Below are 24167 nucleotides of genomic sequence, written 5' to 3' on the forward strand. Positions count from 1 at the left end.
GCAAGGGGAAGAAATTGTGCATCCAGAGCAAAGATGATACCAAATTGTGGCAAGAGGAAAAGACTGGTGGCACCTTGTTGTACGTGCCTGACAATCGAAGAAAAAAATGTAGAGAAAACAAGAAAAAGAAATGGAAATTCCATCTAACATCTGTAGAAGATAACCAACTTCAAACTCTAAGCAAAACTCCCAAAGACACGACTTCACAAAACATTAGGAAAAGAAAAAACAGTTTAGAGTTTTAGATTTTATCTAGCCAAGCCCCATGCTTTGTTCGTTAATATTAGATAGCCAAAGCTTAATCACTCTGTACCAAGTTTCCTTGTTTATTCGTTAGCAGTAGTATCACATACCTAGCAAGGAAAAGGAAAGAAGAACCCTGAAGTGCAGAAAGCCCAGTTTAGATAGGTACAAGTTGATTTGCACTGCAAACCACCTGCAGAGCACAGGTGGGAGTATTCAACATCCATTATACATCCAGGAAATTTAACTCCTTAGGAGAAACAGATGCTCATGTTCCACCCCAGTAGGTATCAGCATTATCAAACCAGAATAAACTGTTTGCTCCCTTCAACATGAAACTAGAACTTTTAAGAATAACACACTTTTAAATCCACATCATTTTGTATCAGTATTCAGTGAAGTACCAGCTCAATTTATGTTAAAAAACTGACACCCTTTTCTACAGTCTTTAGTCTTTACAGTCTACAGTCCCATTACACTGTCTGCACCCATCTCCCCATCTGTCTTTCAGTCTGACTCCCACCCAGCCACATCTCCCCTTTATGTTAAAAAAATAAAATAAACTGACACCCTTTTCTACAGTCTTTTCCCATCACACTGTCTCCACCCATCTCCCCATCTGTCTTTCAGACTGACTCTACCACCCAGCAACATCTCCCCCCCAGGCCTAGGAGAGGCCCCAGCTGTGTGCACACACTTCAGGAGTACAGGAACAGCCCAGGGTTAGCTTCCACAGAAAGCACACAGATAAGACAACCACCCATAGACTTATTTCAAGCTGAAAGACACTTTCATTTTTTTTTTTTAAATGAGACCAGCTGGATGGAGTTACATTGTTGTTCCACACAGGACACAAACACTTGTCAGTACAAGGATCTTATGAGGTACCAATTTTGTCAAAGTTTCTGTACCTGGGAAAAACAGGGAAGGAGCTGAGAAAGACCAAATGAAGAGCTACCAAGTACAGTACAGTACACCATTCAACTGAGTGTTGGTTACAAAGAAAATCAGAAACGTGAAAAGAAACTGTTTAATCCTTACTGTATTTCAAGAATACATTGTACACACACTCTTTACCTGTAAAATCAGGGTTTATTAAAGACAGAAGTAGCTTCCTCATCTGTTTTGCTACAGTAAAGTGAGGTAGCCTGCAGAATTTTGGCATAATGCCTCTGCGAAAAAATAATAATTGTATATTGGGAAGAAAATATGAGCCATGTAAAGAAGTTTCGGGCTGGAAAAAGAACCTTCACATTTCTTTTGAGAACTGATCTATGTCAGTCCAATTATAATAGCATTTCTCAAGATTCAGTACAGCAATCCTTTTTTGTTTAATTATGTTAAACAATTTATTTATATAATATATGCATATTTAATACAAGAATGTGTATTATACAATTATAACCACCATCCTTATCTTTTCTGGCATCAGAAAGTGTGTTCAAATTCTGGAAATTCGCTCCCAGCAGTGTCTCAATTCCCTTAGAAAGCTGAGGCCTGGAAGGATTCTCCCCTACCCCCCTCTCCCCCCCCCATTTTTTTTATTTTTATTTTTTAAATTCTGAATATAAACCATAGCTGCTTTTAAACTTCTAAAACTCAACAGATACAGACCTCAAAACAGACCTTGTGCGATGCAGCTAGAAATATCAGAATAACGAACAGAAAAAGTGCCAACAGGATGGTTGGAACACTGATAATTACATCTCAGCTAGCCATAACATCTTGCTTTGAGCCTCCTTCACCCTGTTTAGAGAGCAAAACTCATTTTAATGCCATTTACAGATTGTAGTCATCTGTGAGAACATAATATAACAAATTAAGCATTGTCATATCACTGAGAGACATAGAGGAAGCAATTGCAAAGAGCTTCCTGTCATTTGTAATTTTTCTTTCCATACCTCACAAAAAACAATTGAGAATAATGAGAACATAGCATATTAAGAAAAAAGTTTTAACTTTGTATTGTATTTGACGTTAATGTCCTGATACCTTAAAGGTAAAGGTCTTCAGTCAGATAACAGCTTTGATTAAATCTTAGATTTTCTTCTTCCTCAGACAAAGTACAGAACAAGTAGCAGTTGAAATTGTTCTTTCTCAAGAAAATAAAACTCAAGTATATCACACAACTACCTCCACACACAAAAACTCAGTGCAAAGAGATTGCATTACACATTAGGAGTTCACACAGACTGCTTAATGGCTAAGTTTCATACAACGGATGCAGGTTTAAGGAAATCACAAGCAAGCTTAAGAATCGATGTTTTATTTACTGCTTGGTAGTACAAAAGTTGTATATAAACTATTTTGTTAAAAATACATCTGATATGCAAAATTAGGAAAGGCTGATTAATATGGCAATATCCACATCACTACAAAATTGCAGAGTGTAGTGTTAAAGGCAATAAAACAGGCACAGTTTCTAAATCCTCTTACCGAAGCAGCAATGCACAAATTAGGTTCTTGCACATACCAGATCTTATAATACCTTCTGTAAGTACTTCATACAGGTAAACAATGTTTTACACGTCCACCACATTTTTATTTCTTTTATTCTACATATTTCTAATGGAATCAAAATAGAAGTGGCTTTTAAATTAAGTAAAAAAATAGGGTATTTCTGTTTAAGCTTTCTTTAATCCTTTTGGCATATTACCTTACCGTATATCCCACCATGCATTAAAACACAGTACTATCAAAGTAAAAACTTTTTTTTTTTTTAAAAGCTTTTGGGACAGTCTATAACTGCATATCTCCTTTCTGAAAGCTATTTAAAACTGCTTGGCTTTGCCCAATACTCCCTTTTTCCAATAACATTTTATACCATAGCTCTCAATCTCTTAGAAATTGAAAGTCAACTACTATAACCAACACTGACTAACTTATTCTAGAAAAATTAGATCTTTATAGAAATCAAGTGAAGCTCGAAGAAGAAATAAAGCAAGAATCTAACAAATGTATGCCTATAAGGTGAATTTGGTAGTTATGTTATACTTACATGTTGAAGAGATGTTATAAACCAGTCTTAAATTAACAAGAACAAGGATGCTAAACACTCAAGTACCAGTCCTGGTCAAAGAGTTATTTTAGGCAAAGTTATTCTAGGTACTCAAAAATGGACAGTTATCTCTGAAAATAATGAATTTTAGAAGTTACAATAAAAAACTACTTCCTTCCAAGGGCTTAGGTTTTGTTTTTGTTTGTTTTCCCTAAATACATTATCTGTTAGAAGTATAAACTGATTAGACCTATCGATATCGATACAAGTCAAATGAAGATGATCACAGCACATACTTCCCAGCAACTGTCAAGCAAACTCCATGTTTCCTGACAAGATGTGGCAGTATCTAACATGGTAAACAAGAGTGTTGTTTTTTTTTTTTTAATTGTTGTACACATTGATTGTTAAGACTACACAAGCCACTGAAGAAACCTTATTCTCACGTCTGAAAGAGAAACGCAGTTTAGAGCACTCAGACTGAAAGGACTGAAAGCATTAATTTAAAACATACCAAATTCAAAACAAGCACTGATTTTCATGGAGTTCATAGATCAGATTAAATTACTTTATAGTTCTCAGAATATAGTGCAATCTCTACTAAAACGCATTACACAACAGCTTATATTCTTAGGCACTTGGAGTAAATGTTATTTTTCAGTTTCTTTCACACAGCAAAGTTTGCTGAAGTATTGCAAAGGTCCCCCCTGCCTCCCCCACCCTCCGCCCCCCCAAAAAAACACAAAAGAGATCATAATAAGTGGACACAAAAATAACATCATAAAACCATCACTGCCATTTTTAGCAGTAGGTCACACTTAAAACATTAAGGTAGTGTAACAATGGCTTAAGATTTCAATGCCAATGAGAACTGCTACCCTCAGTCCAATTAAGCCACTCTGAAGTACTTTAGTACATAGTCCATAAATTTTTAATGCCATATATTCCATATTCTTATCTAATGGTTGAAACATGTTGCCTTAGCTTAATAAGGAACCTGTGGGTAAAAACAAAAGAGAAAGGCAAAACTATTAGGCATTCTTCAAATAGTAGCAAGCAGTTACAAGAAAACGGGAGAACAAATGGCCTAGAGGAAAGTGACCTTCCCAAAGGTTCACCCAAGTGCATAGAAAAAGATATTCTTTAGCCTAATGTTAAGTAGTTATCAAGGGGCAAGAAAGACAATAGTATCATTTAAAAACTACATATAGCTAAAATACTCCATCCTGTGAATTACCCTTCACAGAGTCAGAGGGCTTACATACTAAAGGCACACATGCAGATCTGGGTGACTGCTTATTTCCTCGTACGTTTTGCTCGGCGACTAACAGTTAGATTAAGAGTATTTTCATCTTCTGAAGCCTGACTTTTCTCTTCAGTGAATGCTTGTCAACTCTGGAAGAACACAGAAGTATCCAGATGGACCAGAGGGGTAAACACAGCTTATCCATAGGGTAATCTTATTACATACAATATTGAGCTCAGTAAAAAAAAAAAAGAAGTGTTTGTCTAAGTATTAAAAAAACACTATTTGATAAGGCTTTTTAATCTTTCCTGTCCAAAAATGTATATGTATTTTTTCTTTCGAAGATGAAGCCCAACATTTGGTATGAGGTCCGCAAGGTTCAACAGTAAGTGCCTAAATCTTACTGATTTTACTGGCGAAAAACCATCAACCTTGCATGGATGCCGTCACAACTTGTAAAATGCTATGGTGCCATAAATACATTTCCTTAAATAGTACGCGTCTCTTGGGAGTTTTCTGTTTTCTCCAAAGTGCTAGTAGACAAACTTCTTCTAGAAGCTCCACCTGCAAAAGAAAAAAGCAATTCCAAAAATAAGCATGATTAGAAAAATTAGTTCTAGGATGAGCAGGCCAATTAAAAAGTCAGTAGATACTCTGGAATGGAAAAAAAAATGCCACAGTTACATAGCATGGTGGTTATACATTACAAATTTTAGGATGGGAAGTTAGAAAGTAAAGGAGTTAAAAATTCAGCTGGTAATCATGAAAAGGATGGACAAAAACACCAACACAAACTGATAAATCGCACTGCAGTGCAAAGCATACACAACTTTGAAAGGGATACTAGGAATGGAAAACATGACATAGCTGCAGCACAACACTAACTTCAGTTTTTGTCTTCTTAGTAGTTTACCGTGGAACTGCAAGAGCTCCACTCAGAATTTGGACTAAGTATCTGCCATATATGTACTCCTTTTTATGTACCACTTAAAAAATTTAAGTAAACTGAAACAATGAAATGCAGTCTGCTCAACAACATGGACCTCAGAGATCTGGAGATGTGCTAAACATAAAAGATGCAGACAGCAAAATGCTAGGATAAGCTGAAACACTGCAAAGCTCATTTCAGGAAAGTACTAAGAACTTGTCAGTTTGAGGTGGTGGTGGTGGGGGGGGAATTAACTCAAGAGTAGCAGTGAACACAAGCAGCCGGCAACATTACATCATTCAAGTACTGCCCCACTCAGAAATTTCAAGTACAAGAACTCTCAGTAACGGCAGCTAAAGCCAGGCCACAAAGCACAAGTCCCCTGCCTCCAGAAGCTGTAACAAACCTTTTCTGGCAGCAGCTACATGCACATTTGTGCCTTCCTACTTCCTCCACATCTGAAGATCTGAGCCAAATTCTCTAAAATAATATGCTTTTAACATTTATTGGCTACAGACACAGAAGTCCTAAACATTGCTTATCTGTTCAATTTCAGTAAATTAAGCTATAATAATTTATCAGAAGTTGAAATAAGTAATTGAAACAGGGGTCTAGCTAATATCTGTCTATGTATGAAAAGCTTATCGTGGCAGTTGACAAAAACTGATACAGAACCATGCTAGGGAAGAGAATGGTAGGCTTTCAAGAAAAAGCTATTTATTTTTTGTACTACAGAGCAAACAAGCCTGGCTAGTTTCCCAGATTTACAAAATAGTTTTGTTGGACTGGAGAGAACTTTACAACAGATTCCACTGAGCTATTTCTCTGCCATTAGAATATTTGTTTTCAGAAAGAGCACCATTTTAAATCCTAAGGGAGGTTATACAATAGAAAACTGCCATAGATGGACTTTTTTTTTAAGCTCTACTCTATTCTAGAGAGCAGCCTATTTTTAGATTAGAGTAGTAATAGGTCAAACTTAGAGAACAAGTTTTATGTAGTTAGAGAACAGCTTTCTTTTATTTAGGAGAGAAAGGAAATTAGAAAACTGATGTATATAACATTTCTAGATTATTCTGGGGAAAAAAATAATCTTTTCAAGTGCACAAGTGCATTGGAATGAACTATATTTTCATATATGCCTCTTTCTTGCTATTTTTCTTGTTAAAAGACAGACGTTATCTTCCCATTAGTCAAAGGACATGTTACTAAGCCTGATCACACTCCCATTGGAGGTATTGGAAAGAAAAAGGTTGCAGAAGTAACAAAACAACCCAGATGGACACGAAGATACCGGTGCAGTTAGTGATGAAATATCCTGCTTTTTACCTTCTTACCCACTGAGTAGAAAAAAAAGTTCACTCAATTTTCCCACCACAGCTTTTTAAGTATTTGGAAACATAGCACACCTCTAAGCCTCTTTCTCAGTAGGAATGATGGAAAAAAATAACAGGGGGGTTGTATTTTAATGCTGTGGCATGGTGTCCAGACAAATACAATCAGTTTAACAATCATTTATCTCTGTACTGCCAGTAAAGGTTGGGAGGAAGTAAGCCATATAGCAAACCAGCTCTCAGATTTGTCTTCCATGCTAAATTAGCAGAGTTACAGAATGCTTTTTTAATGAATACCAAGGAACACTATGGAAAGCCCTCATCTCACACCTTGGCCTTTCACAATTCTACCTTAACATGCTCAAGTGGTTTGGTTTTTTGTTTGTTTGTTTTTTTAAACACACTCAATTTTCATTTGTGCGCTTCCTTCTTATATCTGAGGTTATCGAGAGTCTGAAACTGGGCTGATATACCACTTTAGGCTCTTTCATAGAAAGAGTTTGTCACTGTACACTTGTTCTTTTTCTTCAAATCTGGTGCCTTTATTTTGTTATGTCAGAAGTCCTTTCTTTCCCAAGTGTCAATCTCTCACGTCACATTTGTGTGAAGTTGCCTTTTCCCTTTAACTGGTCATCAGTTAGAAGGAAACCGTATTATTTTTACATATCTCTACCCCCTGTACATTGTCAACCGTCCAAAAAAAAAAAAAAAAAAAAGTAGTCACGGGTGAATTCCAAAAACATGCCAGACATTTTCAACATGTTTAATGAGATACCTCAAGCAATTCACTGAATTTTAACAACTCAAGAAAACCCCATCCTCCTGGTTTGGTAACCTACCAGATCCCTGCAAAATGAGCATTTTCATGTGTCTCCATTCTTATTAGCCAAAACTCCACTGACATATCAGGGAGGCATCTAGTAAGCAGTCAGCTGATACACACAGCACAGGGCAGCAAGCATAAGGAAGCAGCACTACAGTTACTCCAGTGAAGCAGCTGTCAGCAGCATTTGTTTCTTTCGGGACAGCAGCACATTGTCACTAAGATCTGAACTATCCATTTACTGTGGATAATTAATATGCATATGTTTTATTTCTTGGAGCAGGGATGCCATCTCCACAAAGCAGCTTTTAATTTCCACATCTATCCTAATTTCAAAGTCTAAATAAGCAATTAGACAAGAATTTGGTACCTATTTTAGGCTTCACCAATTTACTGTTAACTGATCAAACATAACTTTTTCAGGCATTTATAGAAACTTTCAAAATTGCCCGATGAGTTTTCACGTGGCTCAGATACACTTTCAACCTTATTTTTCCTCACTGACTACCCTAGTTATTTCACAACATAGCACTTTCGGTGTTAGTCCCCAACATTTGGTACCTGCTGCTTACTCTGAGCTTCTCCTCTCTTGCATCCCCTGTTTCGCAGGTGTGGCAGGTGCTTCTCTTGCTTCCTGCTTCACAGGCGTGGCAGGCATATCACCATTGACGCTCTCCACTCCAGTAACAGACATCAAGCTTTTCCGTTCTTTGGAATTGGATTTGTGCTCCACTTTTGTGACTCTAAATCTGAGGTGTCCAAAAGAGAGACTCAGTTGCATTTCCCTGGGTATTATCTAGGTCATTCTCAGTATCCAAGATATGGATATGCACATGTTTTTAGACAGGGGCATCTGAAGACCTAGACATTAGAGCACATGCCCATGCATACCCAGCTCCACTTCAGAGCAATCTTCCTTTCTATTCCCTGTGCATACTTTTAAGACACACTGCTGCTGAACAGCACTGTCAGGGACCTGCTTTTTAAAACAATCCACAGATTCTATACTACTAAGAACAGTAATTTTCTAAGACAACTACAATATAAGATAGGAATTAAAACTAACTGGAAGCAGAATTACGTCATTTTATATCATAGTTAATCAAGAAACATCAAATTAAGAAGAAGAATTTACTCTAAAAAACAGAATCACTGATTCTATAGAGTTAAATCAATGGACAGCTGATCCAACACGGACCACTGTAGCATCCCTAAGGAAAGTATACAATAAAGTGGCATCAATCTTACCTTCCCACAGAAAGTACTGTAACCTCTCCAAGACGACTTCTTCTGTGTTCTTTGGATTTGTGAGCTGGCTTTATGTGGTGCCATCGTTTGTGGCTACAGCGAGTACAAACATCCTTTTCTACTACTCCTCCAACAGTATGGAAGTGATGGCCTTTGCAGCTGTGTTTAAATGGAGCAGCACCAGGTGACAAAGGAGACCCTGGACTCGTTGGACTCCCAGGAGTGGCAGGAGATGAAGGGCTATATGAAAAAGTATAAAGGAAAGGCAGAGTTTACTATTAAAGCCTGTTTCAAAAAAAAAGAAAAAAAAAGAATGAAGTGTAACCTTCAGTTGTATCTAACAGCCTTTTTTTTGAGGGACAGTTTATTTGTGAGGATATGGGGTTTAAGGTTCCCTCCAGTATATTTTTGCAGTTAAAAATCACTTCCATCAATTAATTCTTCAGGAGTCATGTGGTTAATATAACTACTAGAAAGTAAAAGGAAGTGAAAAAGATCAGGCTAAAATAGAGAAAAATAGGTTAATTGGACATATACAGAGGAAAGCATCTGATCAGCTGATTAAATTTACACTTGAAGAATTAATAAAGGTGTTTCACAGTTGTTATGGCATCTTTAAGAACTCACAGGAAAAGGACATAGTCCTACAATACTGCAAAGAGGCAAAACTAAATATCTATCAGAGAAAAGGAATTAACATGTCACTCAGTCTAAGCTTCAGAAAAAAGCATATATATATATATATATATATGCTTTTTTAAGCATATATAAAGGACCTGTAAATCAAAAAAGAAAAGGCATTACAACAACCAAAAATGCATCTATAGAGAATAACCAATGGAATTAATCTGATTTTCTCCTAAAACAGAAAAGCAGACAACACAGACAAAGTAAAAATGTACTTTTGGACTTAAGCATCAGTTTTGACACTGCCTTACAACATGTTCTCACAAAGCAAGCTAGAACTCAGTGTGTTACAGGTGAAATTACTATAGCTTAAGGTAGCACACCCTGTTTAAAAAAGACATATCAGAAAGTTACATATCAGTAGATTACTGTGAAACTGGAAAGACATACTAAACGTAGTTATTCTGGTCCTGATGATAGTCAGAGTTTTAAATAGTTCCTTGGATAATGGAATAGAAGAATAGCTAAGAATCTGTGAACTTTGGGTCACCTATAGTATCTGTAAAGAACGAGACCAGAAATGAGGATGATCAGAGGAAAGTGTGAGAAAGACACTCACACATACAGAAGTATTATCAAAAATACTAGGTGTGTTGCAACATAAATTTCAGTCCCTTAGCAGAAAAACAAACAAAAAAAAACTTCAAAAGCCTTTATTAAAAAGCAGCTAGCCAGGTAAACATTCTTCAGACAAAGAAAGTAAAAATCACGAGCTGAACTTGAATCATTAGCATGTTGTTGCTTTAAAAGGACAAATTTCACCATGGAAATAAGAACACAACCTGTCAACCTAATAAAGTTACAATTCTAAGCTTTGATCGTGGAACACTGCATCCAGTTTTAGGAATGTTACTTCAAGAAAATAAGAGAGTCCAAGGAGAACAAAAAGTACAAAGACATAAAACCTGCCATGGTAAACATCCATTACCTGGATGTTTATTTTCAAAATAAGAATATCAACAGGAGACATTTAATGGTCTTAAAATAAATAAAAGAATTTTATACGAGAAATAGAATCTGTTTAACATGTCTGAAGCAAAGACAAGAAGTAATGGCTCTAAATGGCAGATGTGCAGATTTAGCTTTGTTATTATTATTCCTACTATTAGGAAGTGTTTCACAGTGGACTGAACATACAAAAAATGTAATGGATTTGCACTCAAGTTACTAAAGCTTTAGAAGTGTCTGACAAATTATGCAAGAGAAAACCATCATATCTTTCAGTGGCCTCATAAGACCCTTTTCCCTTCCCCTTTTTATATTTTCATTCACCACTCAAACAGTCAAACTCTCCAAGTAACATTACACAGACCTACACAAAATGTCCGAGCTGAAATTGAACCAAACGTTTCTGCTGGACCATATAAAATTTCAAAATAATCCCCACATTTAAGAACTCATTCTGTTAAATTCAAATTAATTCTTCAATAATCAAGCCCCTCATGTTAAAATAGGAGATAAATGGTTGCACATTCAACTCGGTTTTGCTAAAAGAATGCTCCCACTTAATTTTATTAGTGACAGCACTACTTGAATCTCCGTCTTCTCTGCCTTGAATAGGATTACATATAAAGAGTAGAGTAATACAGACTCAGTTTAAAAATACTTAAAAGTACTTATACCTGTATGTAAACAGAATGATATGTCTGCAACTCAAGGGCTAAACTACTATCTCTATGTAAATTTTTTAATAGATGTGCGGTGGAAAAAAATAAGAGGTAGGCCAGCCAACGTGTATTACCACAATTATAATGCAAAAGATTAAAACAGAAGGAGACATTGAAACAGGTGTCTACTTCAGGCATCCATACAAACGAAGTAAGCACTGCTTCTGCTCTTTCAAATCAGCAGCAAGTTTGGACTACACCGACTCATAATTAACCGCACCCTAAAGTAAACAATTATTTGCAGCCTCTGTAAATCTTTAGCCCAAGAAGCAATAAAATGCTTTTTACAGACCTAGAACATACAACCAGAATAGCCAGTTACTATAGCAGGGCTTACATTAAAATGTAGTGACTCAAAGATATGACAAGGAAATCAAGCTGTTATCCTCTTAGCTGACAACTACAGTAAGTGATATAGTCTTAGGAAAGTGCATAGGAAATAAAACCCTTTGAAAGGGTACATTTTTAGTTGCCTCAGGAAACACACATTAAAAAGTTGAGCAATTACCTTTCAGGTTCAAGGACACTGCTATCTGCTACCATGGCCTTTAAAACATCAGCATTTGCTGTAATGAGAAGAAACAGAATTCTTCAAAACCGTACAGCTCCACTTTTAGAAAAGCAAATAGTAAAATTAAAGGTGCTCAAAGAACTTTTATCTAGAAGGAAGATAGCCGCACTACGTATATCTCCAGAAAGGCAAGAGAGAATTCTAGGGAATTTTCTTAACAGAAGCTACTCAAATTACAGCTCATATTGTACTCAAAGATCTGCTCCAATACAAGTCATGTAACAACCATCTGCACAAAACTACCAAAGCAAGATCCCCCAAAATCTTAAAACATCCATTTGATCACAGGTGCATCATCACCTCTTATGTATAAAGCAACTTAAGGTAAAAAGCATCAGTTCAAATGAGCCCTACAAAGATACGAAATAATTACTAGCCATGAACTACATATTGCTCATGTGTTCTAAGGAAAAAAATAAGCGGACCTAATCCCAACCTTGATGAAAAATACACAGTCTCAAAGCCCTAAGAGTTATTAAAGGGGGAAAAATAAGATTACACATTTTCCAGAACGCTAGGCTTCATTCACAGGTAACTCAAAGTAAACTCAATGCTTAGAAGACCTTTGATTTACACAAATGTAAAATTAAAAGACTAAAGGTTTTTATAGTGTAAAATTATGGTCTCCTACATGTTTTTTTGACTAGTAAATATGTTCTGAACTAACCAAGCATTCCTCAGGCTGCTTGTGTGGTTTTACTTTTCCCAGTCATACCGTTTTTATCACATATTTTGTGCATACAACACATGAAGATATCAGGTCTGAAATTCAAAGTCAGAGCTAGTCTACTCTACTCTTTCAGTTACATACAAATCTTTCATCAGAGAACAGCTCCAGGAACCATTTTGAGACAAAATGCTTGATCTGGTCAAAACATTAGAATCTGACATACTTTAAATATTAAGAAAACAAGCTTGAGCTTGTACTTCAAAAATAAGCAAAAAGCTTAAAAAAATAAACACCTAATAGAGGATTAAGAAAACATTTGAACCAAACTTACTAGACAAAATTATTTTCAGGTAAGCAAAAAACTTCCTTTTTGTTTGAAATGATCACCTCCTGAAGGCACTCTCAAAGAGTTAAGCATTTACATAAAGGTTATTAAATGAAAACATATGTGCATATCAAACTTCTGAATATTTTCAAAAGCTTTTATCAGACACCACCACAAAGGCTCCTAAGTTCAATATCACCGTACGATACCTTCATTTTTCATAATGTAGTTAATAATTTGTCCCACAGTGTCACTATTCTCATGTGCCGTTTCATTCATTTCTGTAAAAGGAAATATGTTGTCAATAGCTTGGCCTTTCAAAAGAAAAAAAATTAGTTATTTAAAAAAAATCACTAAAATACCTCACCTTCAAAAAAAACAAAAACCACAAAAGATGTTACATTAAAGATATTTTTATAAAAAATGCTTTAACATTCATTTAAGACTTGAAAAAGCTCAATATTTTCATAAACACACATCAAAATTCTTTTTATAGCTACTTAGGAGACACAAACAACCCCAAACATAGGGAAGAAAACAAACAAACAAAATCATTAAACTGTCTCAAGTCACTATTTTAAATTAAGTATTATTGGCTTCTAGTATAAGAAGGATCCATTTAAGCTTTTCTCCACAACCACAAGGACATGAAATGATTTTTTTTTTTAATTTGTAAATATATAAAAGATTCGCATAAGACTACAGGAGGAAGGGATTTAGGAGAGAAGCATCATGACTATACTTAATACTTTTGGGGTTGACTGCTGTCAATAACAATACTGGAAGCTTCCCCAGAATACCCTCAGAACACTGAAAGACTGGGGAGAAAAAAAAAGGCACAGCTCTGCCCTTCCCTAACAGACATAATGTCTATAGGCATATCTACCTTGAAAAACATCACAGGATGGAGGCAAGTTTGATAGGTGAGGCCTTGAATTTGTCTCTAAGAAGGGAATTCGGGGCTTCCCTGTCTCTTTACCCACCGTTCAGCTTCTTCATCCTGATGGCTACAACTTTATAATGCAACTTACACAGCTACTTCCTCCAGCTAAGACCTAGAAGCTGTCCCCTCTCACTGCCACTCACCGCGGTGTCACCTCTCCCTCGAGCTACGGGATGAAGCATGCCCACTGGCTGAGTGCATGCCCCAGGCAGTGAGTGCTGAAGAACACAGCAGTACATCATCACTGCAACACCTGGCTCTACCACGGGCTCTACCTTACTGCTGAGGCACTGTAATTGGCACGTCTTATGGACCTCCTGACAGGCTGTCAATTAACTGGGAGAAAGGACAACAAGTGATTCAGCCCCTCTTTTTACCAAGCCAAATGCTGTACATAACACACTCTCCTTGCTCTTTTTTTTGCCCCCTGAGAGAAGATGGGAATAAAGAGCCATAAAACAAGAGCACAAAAGAAGTATCTCTAAGAAAAAATGTAAGCAGCGCACCATGTAAAAGAAGGGTGCAGACAGTCAGCCCAAAGGCTCAGATTTATCATGAGATGGAAGGTGAGAATGACAACACAAGAATAAGATTGCTAAACATAAACCTAAGATTTTAGGCTTTTAACGGCAGCTTTTTGTCGCTCCTCAGTGTTCAATACTTTGTTACCACCAGCAAGTGGAATGCACAAAAGCAAACTGGGGACTCCAATTGCAGTGTATGGTTACAAACAAATATGTTGGACACTTCAAACCTTCTGTAAACTCATAATCCATTCTAAAGAACTTGTGTGGGTAGCTAGAAGAAGCTTAGTTTTGACCGGCAGAAATCAAAAAGTAATAGACATATTAAATAGCCATATTATAATAGATATTATAAACAGTAATAAAAATACTTCTCTTAATATTTGTGATGTCTAATCCAGACAGAGAAATGACAGAAGCCTCACAATGGGTTATTCCATGTTAGCTGCAACATACAGGAACAATAAAAAGATGTGTATTAGACACACTGGTTACCTATTTTCTCCTCAGGCTTTTCCTCTTCTATTTGTTCAGCCTCTGTTGTACAACGATACCCTTTTTTCTTAAGGACGTGACAGATGAGGATCCCCAAGAGACCCATGATGAAGAAAACAGGAACCAATGCAAAGGCAATATACTCCAGGTGGTCAGGCGTGCTGTTGTTGCCAGTTGTCACAGTAGTCGTCTGTAAACCGCGGCTTTCCAAGACCTGCACAAACTCTCCGTTGCCTGCGTAATGGAATAAACGCAGTTTTTACAATAGACCACAAATGCCTTTGCAGCCATTAGAAAATTGTGAGTATGGCCAAATCCCAAGAGCATTAATGGGATGTACCTCCTACGATGACTTGGAAGGGCAAGGTGTACTCTACTGGTTTAGAGCTCACCCCTGTAACAGTCAGTATTTACGCTGTAGCATGGTCAAACACTAACTCAATAACAAAAAATAGGCATTTAAATATTAAACTATGAAGTTAATGGGTATATATTCCATGTTAAAGATTGGCCTTTTGAATTACAAGGTCATAGGGAATTTAGATTGGAAGCAACCTCTGAAGCTCCTTAGTCCAAACCCTGCTAAAAGCAGCTCTGAGTAGATCAGGGTGCTCAGGTACCTATGTAGTCTGAAGGACGGAGATTCTGTATTTCTGTGCAAACTGTTCCAATATTTGACCACCTTTAGGGCAAATACACAGATTTAAAATCTCAGCACCTTCTCATACATCAGATATTAAAGCATACATCTGATTGCAATTAAATTTGACTGCTCAGCTAAATCCAAAAAATGTATGTTCACATATTCAAAATTCCTTCTGAGACCCTAGAGTATATAGGCACATACACCTCATTTATAAAGATTTGTATATTACTCAATATGCAATAATATTCTTGCATTTCTACTTTCTATTCTCCTCGACTTTAGCTGAAAAACATTTTTAGAATAACAACAAAAGAGACCAATAAAAAAACTAACATTGTATTTCAGCCTATTTTCTACCTACTTATTTTAAAACAGATGAGGTAATTCATAATTTTTCTATTAAATCAGTTGAAGGAATGAAGACTCATCAGAAAACCATTTACATGATATTGACGCTTCCACAAGAGAAATATGCAAAACCATCTGCATCCTCATTAAAAAAAAAAGAGAATATCCAGAAAATTGCAGAAAGAGCATTATTCCATAATCACGTCTACTGTGCCAGCTATTTAACTACATTGTATTCGAAAAATAGCAGTAAGGTGACAGACAGCTGAGAAAAGATACACAAAACTGCAGTTAGATATTTATCTTAAATTTTCTTTATACCAAAACACTATCCATTTACTTTTAAAGGATTTCTGAATTTTTCAGAACTCTTTGAATATCAGTTCAGTAATAACTAATACACAAGACTTGCTCAAAGTGAAAAATACTGGCACTTTTTTGAAATAATTGATCAAAACCTCTCTTAGCTTTAAAAAACGCATTAAGCATTCCTCTGAACCAATTTGCTACACAATAGTAGGAACGTAGAAAACAGAAGGAAATCCAAACAAACATCTGAATAGATCTGGAGGCTGAATGAACTCTACATGCTAAAATAAAATTTCAGGATGTTTGCTTTGGACAAAGCCAAATGGCCTAGCTTGCTTACAAAACCAAAACTTTTTTTTTTTTTTTGAGAGAAGCCAGCTACCCTACAGATAACTAACTATACACAGAACTTACTAGGTAGCTACCCTTTAGTAGCTCTAACTTATGCCAAGATAGGACAACTGATCAGCAAATACACAATGTAACACAGAAATTGCAATTCTTTTACACTCACTACATGGAAACAAAAGAAAAAAAAATAACTGAAAAAGTTGCTTTCACGGTTTTTCTAAGAATTTTAATTCACATTTTAATATATTAAAATGAAATTTGTTTGTTTTTCTTGAGGGGAGAAGGGAAAGACCTTAAAGCAACAGGCTGCAGCAGCTAGAAATTTCTCCAGTTCACAGAATTTACTTCCTAGGCAGGCAAAGAGCCATCATATCATCTTTATTTTGATGACTACAATGGTTCAGAACCTAAGAAATCCAACTGAAATAGTATATATCACAAGCTCAAAAAGGTATTAATAAATTAGCATTCATTCAACTGTAAGGCAAACAGGCGCTTTGATTTTGGTGCATGTTATCCATTTTAAGAATGAATGGGAAAGATGCAGCGCGTGATTGCAAAGACATCAGCAGTCACTAACAAAACCAACAGGTGGAAGGACAAATGAGAAGTGCCACAAAATGAATTTGACTCAATTATTTTTTTAATGTTTTCCACCTCTTTGTGGCAAAAGCAGCATGCATTACCCTAACAAATTATATCTCCTGACGTTCCTCCATAACCACAGTAGGTAATTCCCACTTCAAACCGGACAGCAAGTGCTTCCAGCTCTCCAAGCTGTGGTTCATTACAGCTCCTCCAGATGCAAAATTGCTTTGTGAGGTCCCCTTGGTCCTACCCCACTGGATTTGCTCCTGACAGACCATAACCCTGAAAACAGTTTTAAAGTGGACCATCAAGATGATCCAGGTTTAGGAAAAAATGCCTTAAGCAGTATTTACTTTTTAAAGCAGTCGCTTGAGTGAATCAGTATACTTGTGGTTTGGCAAACTGCTCTATCAAGGCCATCAAGAGACCGAGCAAGCTGAGGTGGAGGAACAAGCATCCGTGGGCAAGGAAAGATGAGTATCTGTAGAACAAGCCTTCCTGAAGTAATTGGAGTAACATGGAGCCATGGTCTTGCAGGACGTCTACAAAAATAAAGGGCCGGGGGGGGGAAATAAACTACATGTAACGAATAGTGTTCTCCATAATTGTTTTTAGATCATCAGCTTGACAGGCACCGAAGACATGCATACGATTCAGAATGCAAAGCTAACCAACAAAGCTGGACATGAGCAACAGAAGAGAAAAATTATGCAAAAGAAACAAGAAAATGGATCCCAACTGCTACTGAATGCTCACAGCGAACAAGAACCTCTGCATGAACTCAAGCCAACCTCAAGTTCACAAGAAACTAATGACAGAGCCACATCACGTTTTCAGGACAGGTCTTTTATAAGCTAGAGCTGATCCCCACCCTTCAAAAAAAAAAAAAAAGCAAGCCACCAGGCACTCCTCAGGTTAACGCTCCCAGCCCTTTTTATGAAGGCTGAACCTTCATACTGGTTCTAACATTACTACCCACACCCAAAGACCGTGATCTCCCTCTCCACCTCAGCAGTGGCTCGAGAATATTTTACAAAACCTTTAGGAAACAGAACATATGGGGAAAAAAGTTGGCACATTAAGGAAAAAACACCTCATCTTCCATTAAATTACACCTTTTACCTGGCCTAGCCAGGCCTATTAACATTCTCGTTAAACACTTCACGTTAGCAAAACCATGCCTGACCACAACAAAACCTCTGTGCCCACAGTATCTTGATGGCTGTAAGAAGAATGAGGCTGGACTGGACTACGTACGCAAAGGTACTCTGTAATAAGCCTTCTTCCCCCTCCAAGTTTCCGAGGTTCACAGCACACAGAGACCGCAGCACCTCCGCAGGGCCATCCCACCCGGTGCTGCTGTCCCCAGCAGGATTAACTGTTCCAGCACGCCGCCTGCCACCCGGGGCCAGAGAGCCGGCAAGGGCAGCGGCTCCCACACGGACGGGTTTCCCTCTCACCACAAACAGAGGGGCAGAACAAGTCCTTCCTCGGCACCTACTGCCACAATACCAGATCTTGCTTGTGCCAGGTTACAGAATTACTCTTTCCTCGGCTGCTGCAGCATGAAAAGATTTCATATTTAGCACAATCGCTCTCAACTCCCTGAGATAATCTCCAGTTCTGCAAAAAGCTTTGCCTTCAGCATTAATCTAAACACAGTTCTCAGACTTCTCATAAAGCACAAGTGCAATCTCTAGAAAGATTTAATATTCCTTAAACAACAGCTCAGACTGTTGAAAAGGTTTTTTTGTTTGTTTTTTTTTTTGTAGCAAAGAACATAACAATTTAGTTATAAGTAATATATGCATCATTAAAATAATGCATTGTCTTTATTTTTCTGAATCTCCCATACTGAACTTAAGTATAAGCCACATCCTAACGGATTACTTTAAGCACATTCCACTTATTGCATTGTTTAATTTACAGCAATAAACCCATAAACAATGATGTAACCTCTCTGCTCTGCTGAGAAATCTGACTGTTACATCAGATTTTGCCTATTATGCCCATGCCATATTGAAATATTACAGCGTACCTTTTAAAGAGCTTTGTTTATACTTTATGAATTGGATTGTTCTAGCAATCAATCTGCTAAATATAAGTACATACACATGTACTACCATATCCATGCAGTTCAAGGAGTTGCATGACCATATTTCCTGCTTTCAGACATGAAAATGAAATACAGGTTTCAATCTCATGATATACAGAAACAAACTATTGTTGGCCTTAATGTCAATTGAATTGTTGGAGAAATTAGGTATGCTTGACGTACAACCTGTTGAAGTGGAGTACAAGGCAAATGAAATGTTCAGAAAAGACACTGCTTAAACATCTCAGCTTTGCGTAGCTGGAAGACACACCTCACTAGCAGCATTACTTTAAGCAGTTCTCTCCCTGCTTCTTTTTGTGCCAGTTCACTCATCTGTGGAAAAGGGGGAATCAGCCAGGGTTCAAATAGTTTAAATAAAAAAATAGTTTGCTCGGGCGTTTTCTGTTTTTCTTTCTTTAACGTCTGAACCACTTTCTCATTCAACTCACCATGTGATCCTAGAAACATTTACCAGGCACAATGAAAGCACTGCACAGCCCGGCAATGCCACCAGAAATGGGCAGGCAAACCTGACAGGCTCACGCTGCAAGGGAAAGGCAGCTGGGCATCACACCCCGTGTTTCTTTTTCTCCTGGCTCTAGTGGAAGTATACTTACATAGGATTAAGCTACGACACCTCCCATCGCCATGCTGGACATCTATAAAGGTAGACGGATTTACACCTTGATATAAAGCACTCATTTTAAGCATGATTCCATGTAAAACTTTTGTTATTTCAATTACATACTTTTAAACTCAGACAAAAGTCAAAAATTTTATTAGTTCAATTTCCTGAATACATGCTAAATATCTCACTCTTAAGATCTTCAAAAAACATTTAAAAATTCCCTAAGGTAATGACGTTTTAGGGAACTTAACGACCTGACCAGCTTATGTCCCTTAGCAGTTCAGAAGTGGTGGATATAGTCACATGGTCTGAACTTTTGGGTAGACCTGTGCGGTATCAAGAGTTGGACTTGATGATCCTTACGGGTCCCTTCCAACTCAGGATATTCTATGATTCTATGATTCTATGATTCTATGATATTTTCTTAAAAGAAACAAGCTCTAAATCAGCTCTTTACTTTTGTTCAGTACATTCAACTTATTTAGGTAAGTAAAATAAAATGCAGTAGAGGTTTCAGTTGTCACAGTAATCTCACTTTTCAGAATCATAATTCAAACACTGAGCAGTGACTTTCCACAGACCGCTGATGGTAAATATGCATTGATTTAATACAGGCTGCTAGTTATTTTAATTACAGTAAACCTAGCCAGAACGGTTTACCCCAACTTCAAATTAAATACACTTTTTAAGAGTTACCTAATTTAAATAGGATTTTCCTATTCTGAGTCAAATTTCCTTTGCATAACTAAGCAGATGAAACAACAAGAAGTTTTGGTCACAAGTCAAAACATACATAAAGACATTTAGGGACTGTTGGGGCTTCTCTGCCTTACTAGTACCATTGTAGCTATAGAGAACAGGGTAGACTATAGAAAAGGCTGCAAGGAACAGGTTAAAAAAGGCTTTTTTTCCAAAAGGAAAAACTGTAAGGGAAGACAACCTGTTGCCTACCATTTGCTTCACCTATTGTTCACGGAAATTGTACATTAGGGAATATCCACGAACTGAACAACAAATGCTATCATCTAGGAGGAACATTCAGCAAGTTTGTGAATTCCGCTTAGCTTTTAGCTTCCTTGTAGTAGTAACCAGAAGCTACAAAGAGAAGCGAAATAAGCAGGAAGTCTGATGAGAAAAGGAAGCCACATGATGACAGAACATAATGACAACTCCTAACGGTACTGCCAATTGCCTTAGAGGTTAAGCAAGGTTGTTCAAGGTCTGCTGTCAGGAACTTACGAACAGACTTCAAAACCTTCCTTAAGTTCGTCACAAGAAGTACCTCGAACAAAAGAGCAGACGGATCAACCACGCTGCTTTACAGAACCACGGGACAGTGAGGCCAGCAGGGCCCTCTGGAGGCCCCTGCTCCAGCAGGGACATCCACAGCAGGGTGCCCAGCACCACGTCCAGGCGGCTGCTGAAGACCTCCAAGACCCCACAGCCTCTCTGGGCAGCCTGTGCCAGGGCTCCTCACCCAAAGCTAGCTCCACTTCCTGAACCTGAACAGTCAGATGCATGCAGACGGTCTCAGGGATGACCTGTCTTTACGAAACACCTAGCAGCACCTTCACTACCCAACATCACATGCAAAACCGTAGAACTGAGTCTTTCACAGTACCTCATGTTGGATCCTGCTAGAGCCCTTCAGTTAGAGGCTGAGTTTTTGGCTCACTACAGTTATCACAAGATTTGTAATGACCTCAGCAAAGGCAAATTTTGCAGTGGGTCTTTGAAGGAAAGCCTGCTCCTCTGAACTTTGAGAGTTAAGTCTCTGCCAGGATCAACTCTTTCCCAGTCCCTATTTATTTCTCAATTACATGCCATACCAACACTGTTTCGACAAGCTGTCTACAAAAACTTTTAGACGGGCTTCCCTGAAAGCTGGGGGGAGAGCTGAGAGAGGAGATACCTCCTAAGCAAGGGCAGGTCCCATTAACAGCAAAGCATAGCCAAAAGCATCAGTGTACAATGCGTGTAACCCTCAGCTATTTTAAACCATCGCAATTTCTACACTCCCAGACAGAGCTTGTTATGAGCTCAGAAGAAAGGACAAACTTAATCTTGTCAGTTGCCCAGTCTGTCCAAATAACCACACCATGAGTATATCTGGCATTATTAAGAATTCAAAACCAAAACCAATGAAGACAAAAATATCTAGAGCAGTTCAGCCCTGATGAAAAAAAGAAAAAAATACGCTATGAACAGCAGGAAGAGAGGCTCAGTCCATTCCTTCTATGTGATACAAGATGCAGCTGGTAATACCGAGCAAACACTGAGACAAAACCCTTATGCTCTGCTACTTGCCAGCGTTAAAACTGCAGTGCTTATGGGGTAATGGCTTGGGTCACCATGTGAGCAGCCGAGAGTTCATACTGCAAAAACATGCAGAACTGATGCTCTGCATTTGCATTTCTGCGGGAACGCTTTTCCTCAGATCTCAGCTTTCAAATACAGCATGCACTCCATGCAATTAACAAAGTGCACTTAACCAATGCAGCTGTCAAAAAAAACCCTCCTGGACATATCAGATATTTGAAGCTGTTCCACACGATTGATAAATTTAGAAGTGCAAGCAGCATGAAATCAATGCTACCAAACGCTGCAAATCAGTGCTTTTGTGCAAACAAACATTCACACTAGTTGAGATCTGTCACAAATCAATTTTAACCAAAACCAGTATAACTTCTGTGTGAAGATACAGCGGAAAGCATTTTACAAACCTCAGAGGAAGGAGCAAAAAAAAAAAAAAAGACCCATTCTTTCACAGCTTTTGCATTTCCTGTTACACTTCGCAACTTTCAGCTTTCAGAAGTACAGCCCTATTCATCTGATTTACGAGTCTAAATTACAGGTATAGTCACTAAATCCTACCAACGCACGTGGCATACTAACGGCTCCTCAGTATAAGCGCCTCCAAGCTCAGTGAAACAAACTTGTTTATAGCTTTTCAAAAGAGTCAGCACAAGCCCACATATATCCATCCTTTCGTCATACCAACTACCAGTCAACACAGACCTAAAATTCAGGCTGGCTGGCCTCTTTCAGTGAAACTGACTAGTTGGACTGAGAGATGGGGGGGGGAAGTCTGATACCATTAATACCTTCAGCATCTTCCTGCAGGTCCTGGTTGTGCCTACTGGTACTACTTTCTGCTCTCCTGAAGAGAAAGGGTGGACTGGATGACGAGCCTCCCGACCCTCTTTCTTTCAGAAAAAGGCATAGCAGGTGGTAGGCATCTCAGCCCTCCCTGACCAAGCCGGCCTGCGCCAACCAGTAATGCCCCATTTACAAAGGTAAGTATAAAAGCTCTCGAAACACGCAGCGCCCAATTTCACGCTAATAATCACGCTCACCTTAACTGCTCCCACTGTGTTTGCTCTCGACCAGCCCGGTGCACTCCCATCGGTGCCCTACCACCCGAGCGGAATAAAGGCACTCACGAAGTCGTGTCGCCTCAAAACGAGCATCAGCCCGGGCAGCGTGAGGAGCGCAGACCCGCGCAGGAAGGAGCACGCTGCAGTACGCTTGCTGTGCGCTTTGCACTGCAGACAGGACAGACAAGCTCAGTTTCTCTCTGAGATTATCAGTACCACAACATTTGGAGTTAGACATAAACAAAGAAAACGTCACTTAAAAACTGACTTCCTGCGGAGCTTGCCTGCACCCGAGCAGCTTCCAGAGTTCCTCAGGGCCCCAAGAAACCGAGCTCCCAAGCCCCAGACACGACGCCAGGTTTAACTGCACAGCCGCCAGCCGAGCAGGAGCAGTTAGTTCTTCGACCCGCTCCTACTCCGTGAGTCACCCGCTCAGCGAACCAACTCCAGGACAGTCACCGGACCCGGATTTTGTACAGTTAGTTACTTTTTTTCCCCATTTCCCCACCCGGCTCCCGGCCACACCAGCAGCAGGGACGCGACGAGCCGCTCTGCCCCGGAGCTCCGCGCACCGAGCCCGGCAGCGGCAGGGCAGGGCAGGGCCCCCCCGGCTCCCCCCGGCAAGGGGCACCCCGGCTCCCCCCGGCTGGGCCAAGCAGGGCCCGGGCGGGCTCCGAACAGCCGGTGCCCGGCAGGGAGAGCGCCGGGCTCCCCGGGGAGCAGCGGCGGGGCCGACCGAGGGTGATGGGGGGTGTCCCGGTTCCCATTTTCTCCCCCCGCCGCCCCCGCCGCGACCCACCGAGAGCGGAGCGGTGCCCCCCGAGCCATGCGGCGGTCGGGCCCGGCGAGGGGGCAGCCGGCGGGGTCCCGCTGGTCGCTGCCGGAGCCATCCCGTCGCCTCGCCCCCGCTGACTCCGCGCTGGCAGCGCCGCCGGGCCCGGCCCGGCTCAGCCCGGCCCAGCCCAGCCCGGCCCGGCCCACCGGCGGCGGGGCGCGCCCGGCCCGCATGGCGCCTGCGCCGGGCCGCCGGCCCGGGGCGGTGCTGTGGCGGCGGGGGGGACGTCGGGTGCTTTCTGCCTGGTTGCAGGAAGGGGGAAGGTGGTCGTGGTGCACCCCTGTAAAG

The 24167-nt window shown here is 39.4% G+C and overlaps 2 protein-coding genes across 3 annotated transcripts in view; one reads left to right on the plus strand and one right to left on the minus strand.

Annotated features, from left to right (window-relative positions):
- Positions 1 to 2493: 2493 nt before the first annotated feature.
- Positions 2494 to 24035, minus strand: RELL1 (RELT like 1). 2 transcript variants are annotated; one of them, XM_048072977.2, is made up of 7 exons: positions 23844 to 24035; positions 14703 to 14936; positions 12950 to 13021; positions 11683 to 11740; positions 8821 to 9060; positions 8145 to 8321; positions 2494 to 5051 (listed from the first exon to the last, which is right to left on the minus strand). In XM_048072977.2, the coding sequence occupies exons 1-7, from the start codon at positions 23932 to 23934 to the stop codon at positions 5039 to 5041; spliced, it is 885 nt and encodes a 294-aa protein (XP_047928934.2). In that variant the 5' UTR covers positions 23935 to 24035; the 3' UTR covers positions 2494 to 5038. The 2 variants fall into 2 exon arrangements, with proteins under 2 accessions (XP_047928934.2, XP_047928935.2); XM_048072978.2 differs by having other exon boundaries at positions 8134 to 8321; positions 23844 to 24033.
- PGM2 (phosphoglucomutase 2) overlaps positions 23352 to 24167 on the plus strand; it is a 42328-nt gene continuing 41512 nt past the window's right edge. Inside the window, exon 1 of the mRNA XM_048072976.2 lies at positions 23352 to 23522. The gene's annotated coding sequence lies outside the window, so the exon portion shown is untranslated. The remainder of the gene's footprint in view (positions 23523 to 24167) is intronic.

This window comes from Anser cygnoides, chromosome 4 (assembly GCF_040182565.1).
Source record: "Anser cygnoides isolate HZ-2024a breed goose chromosome 4, Taihu_goose_T2T_genome, whole genome shotgun sequence".
NCBI lineage: Eukaryota > Metazoa > Chordata > Aves > Anseriformes > Anatidae > Anser > Anser cygnoides.

What these genes read in the sequence shown, in the direction of transcription:
- RELL1 (XM_048072977.2), bottom strand. Translation starts at nt 23,934, where the DNA reads ATGGCTCCGGCAGCGACCAGCGGGACCCCGCCGGCTGCCCCCTCGCCG. An exon ending in AAAGCCTGAGGAGAAAATAG is followed by an intron (nt 13,022 to 14,702) that starts GTAACCAGTGTG and finishes TTCCTTTTACAG; the next exon opens with AAATGAATGAAACGGCACAT. An exon ending in CTACATTATGAAAAATGAAG is followed by an intron (nt 11,741 to 12,949) that starts GTATCGTACGGT and finishes TTCTCATTACAG; the next exon opens with CAAATGCTGATGTTTTAAAG.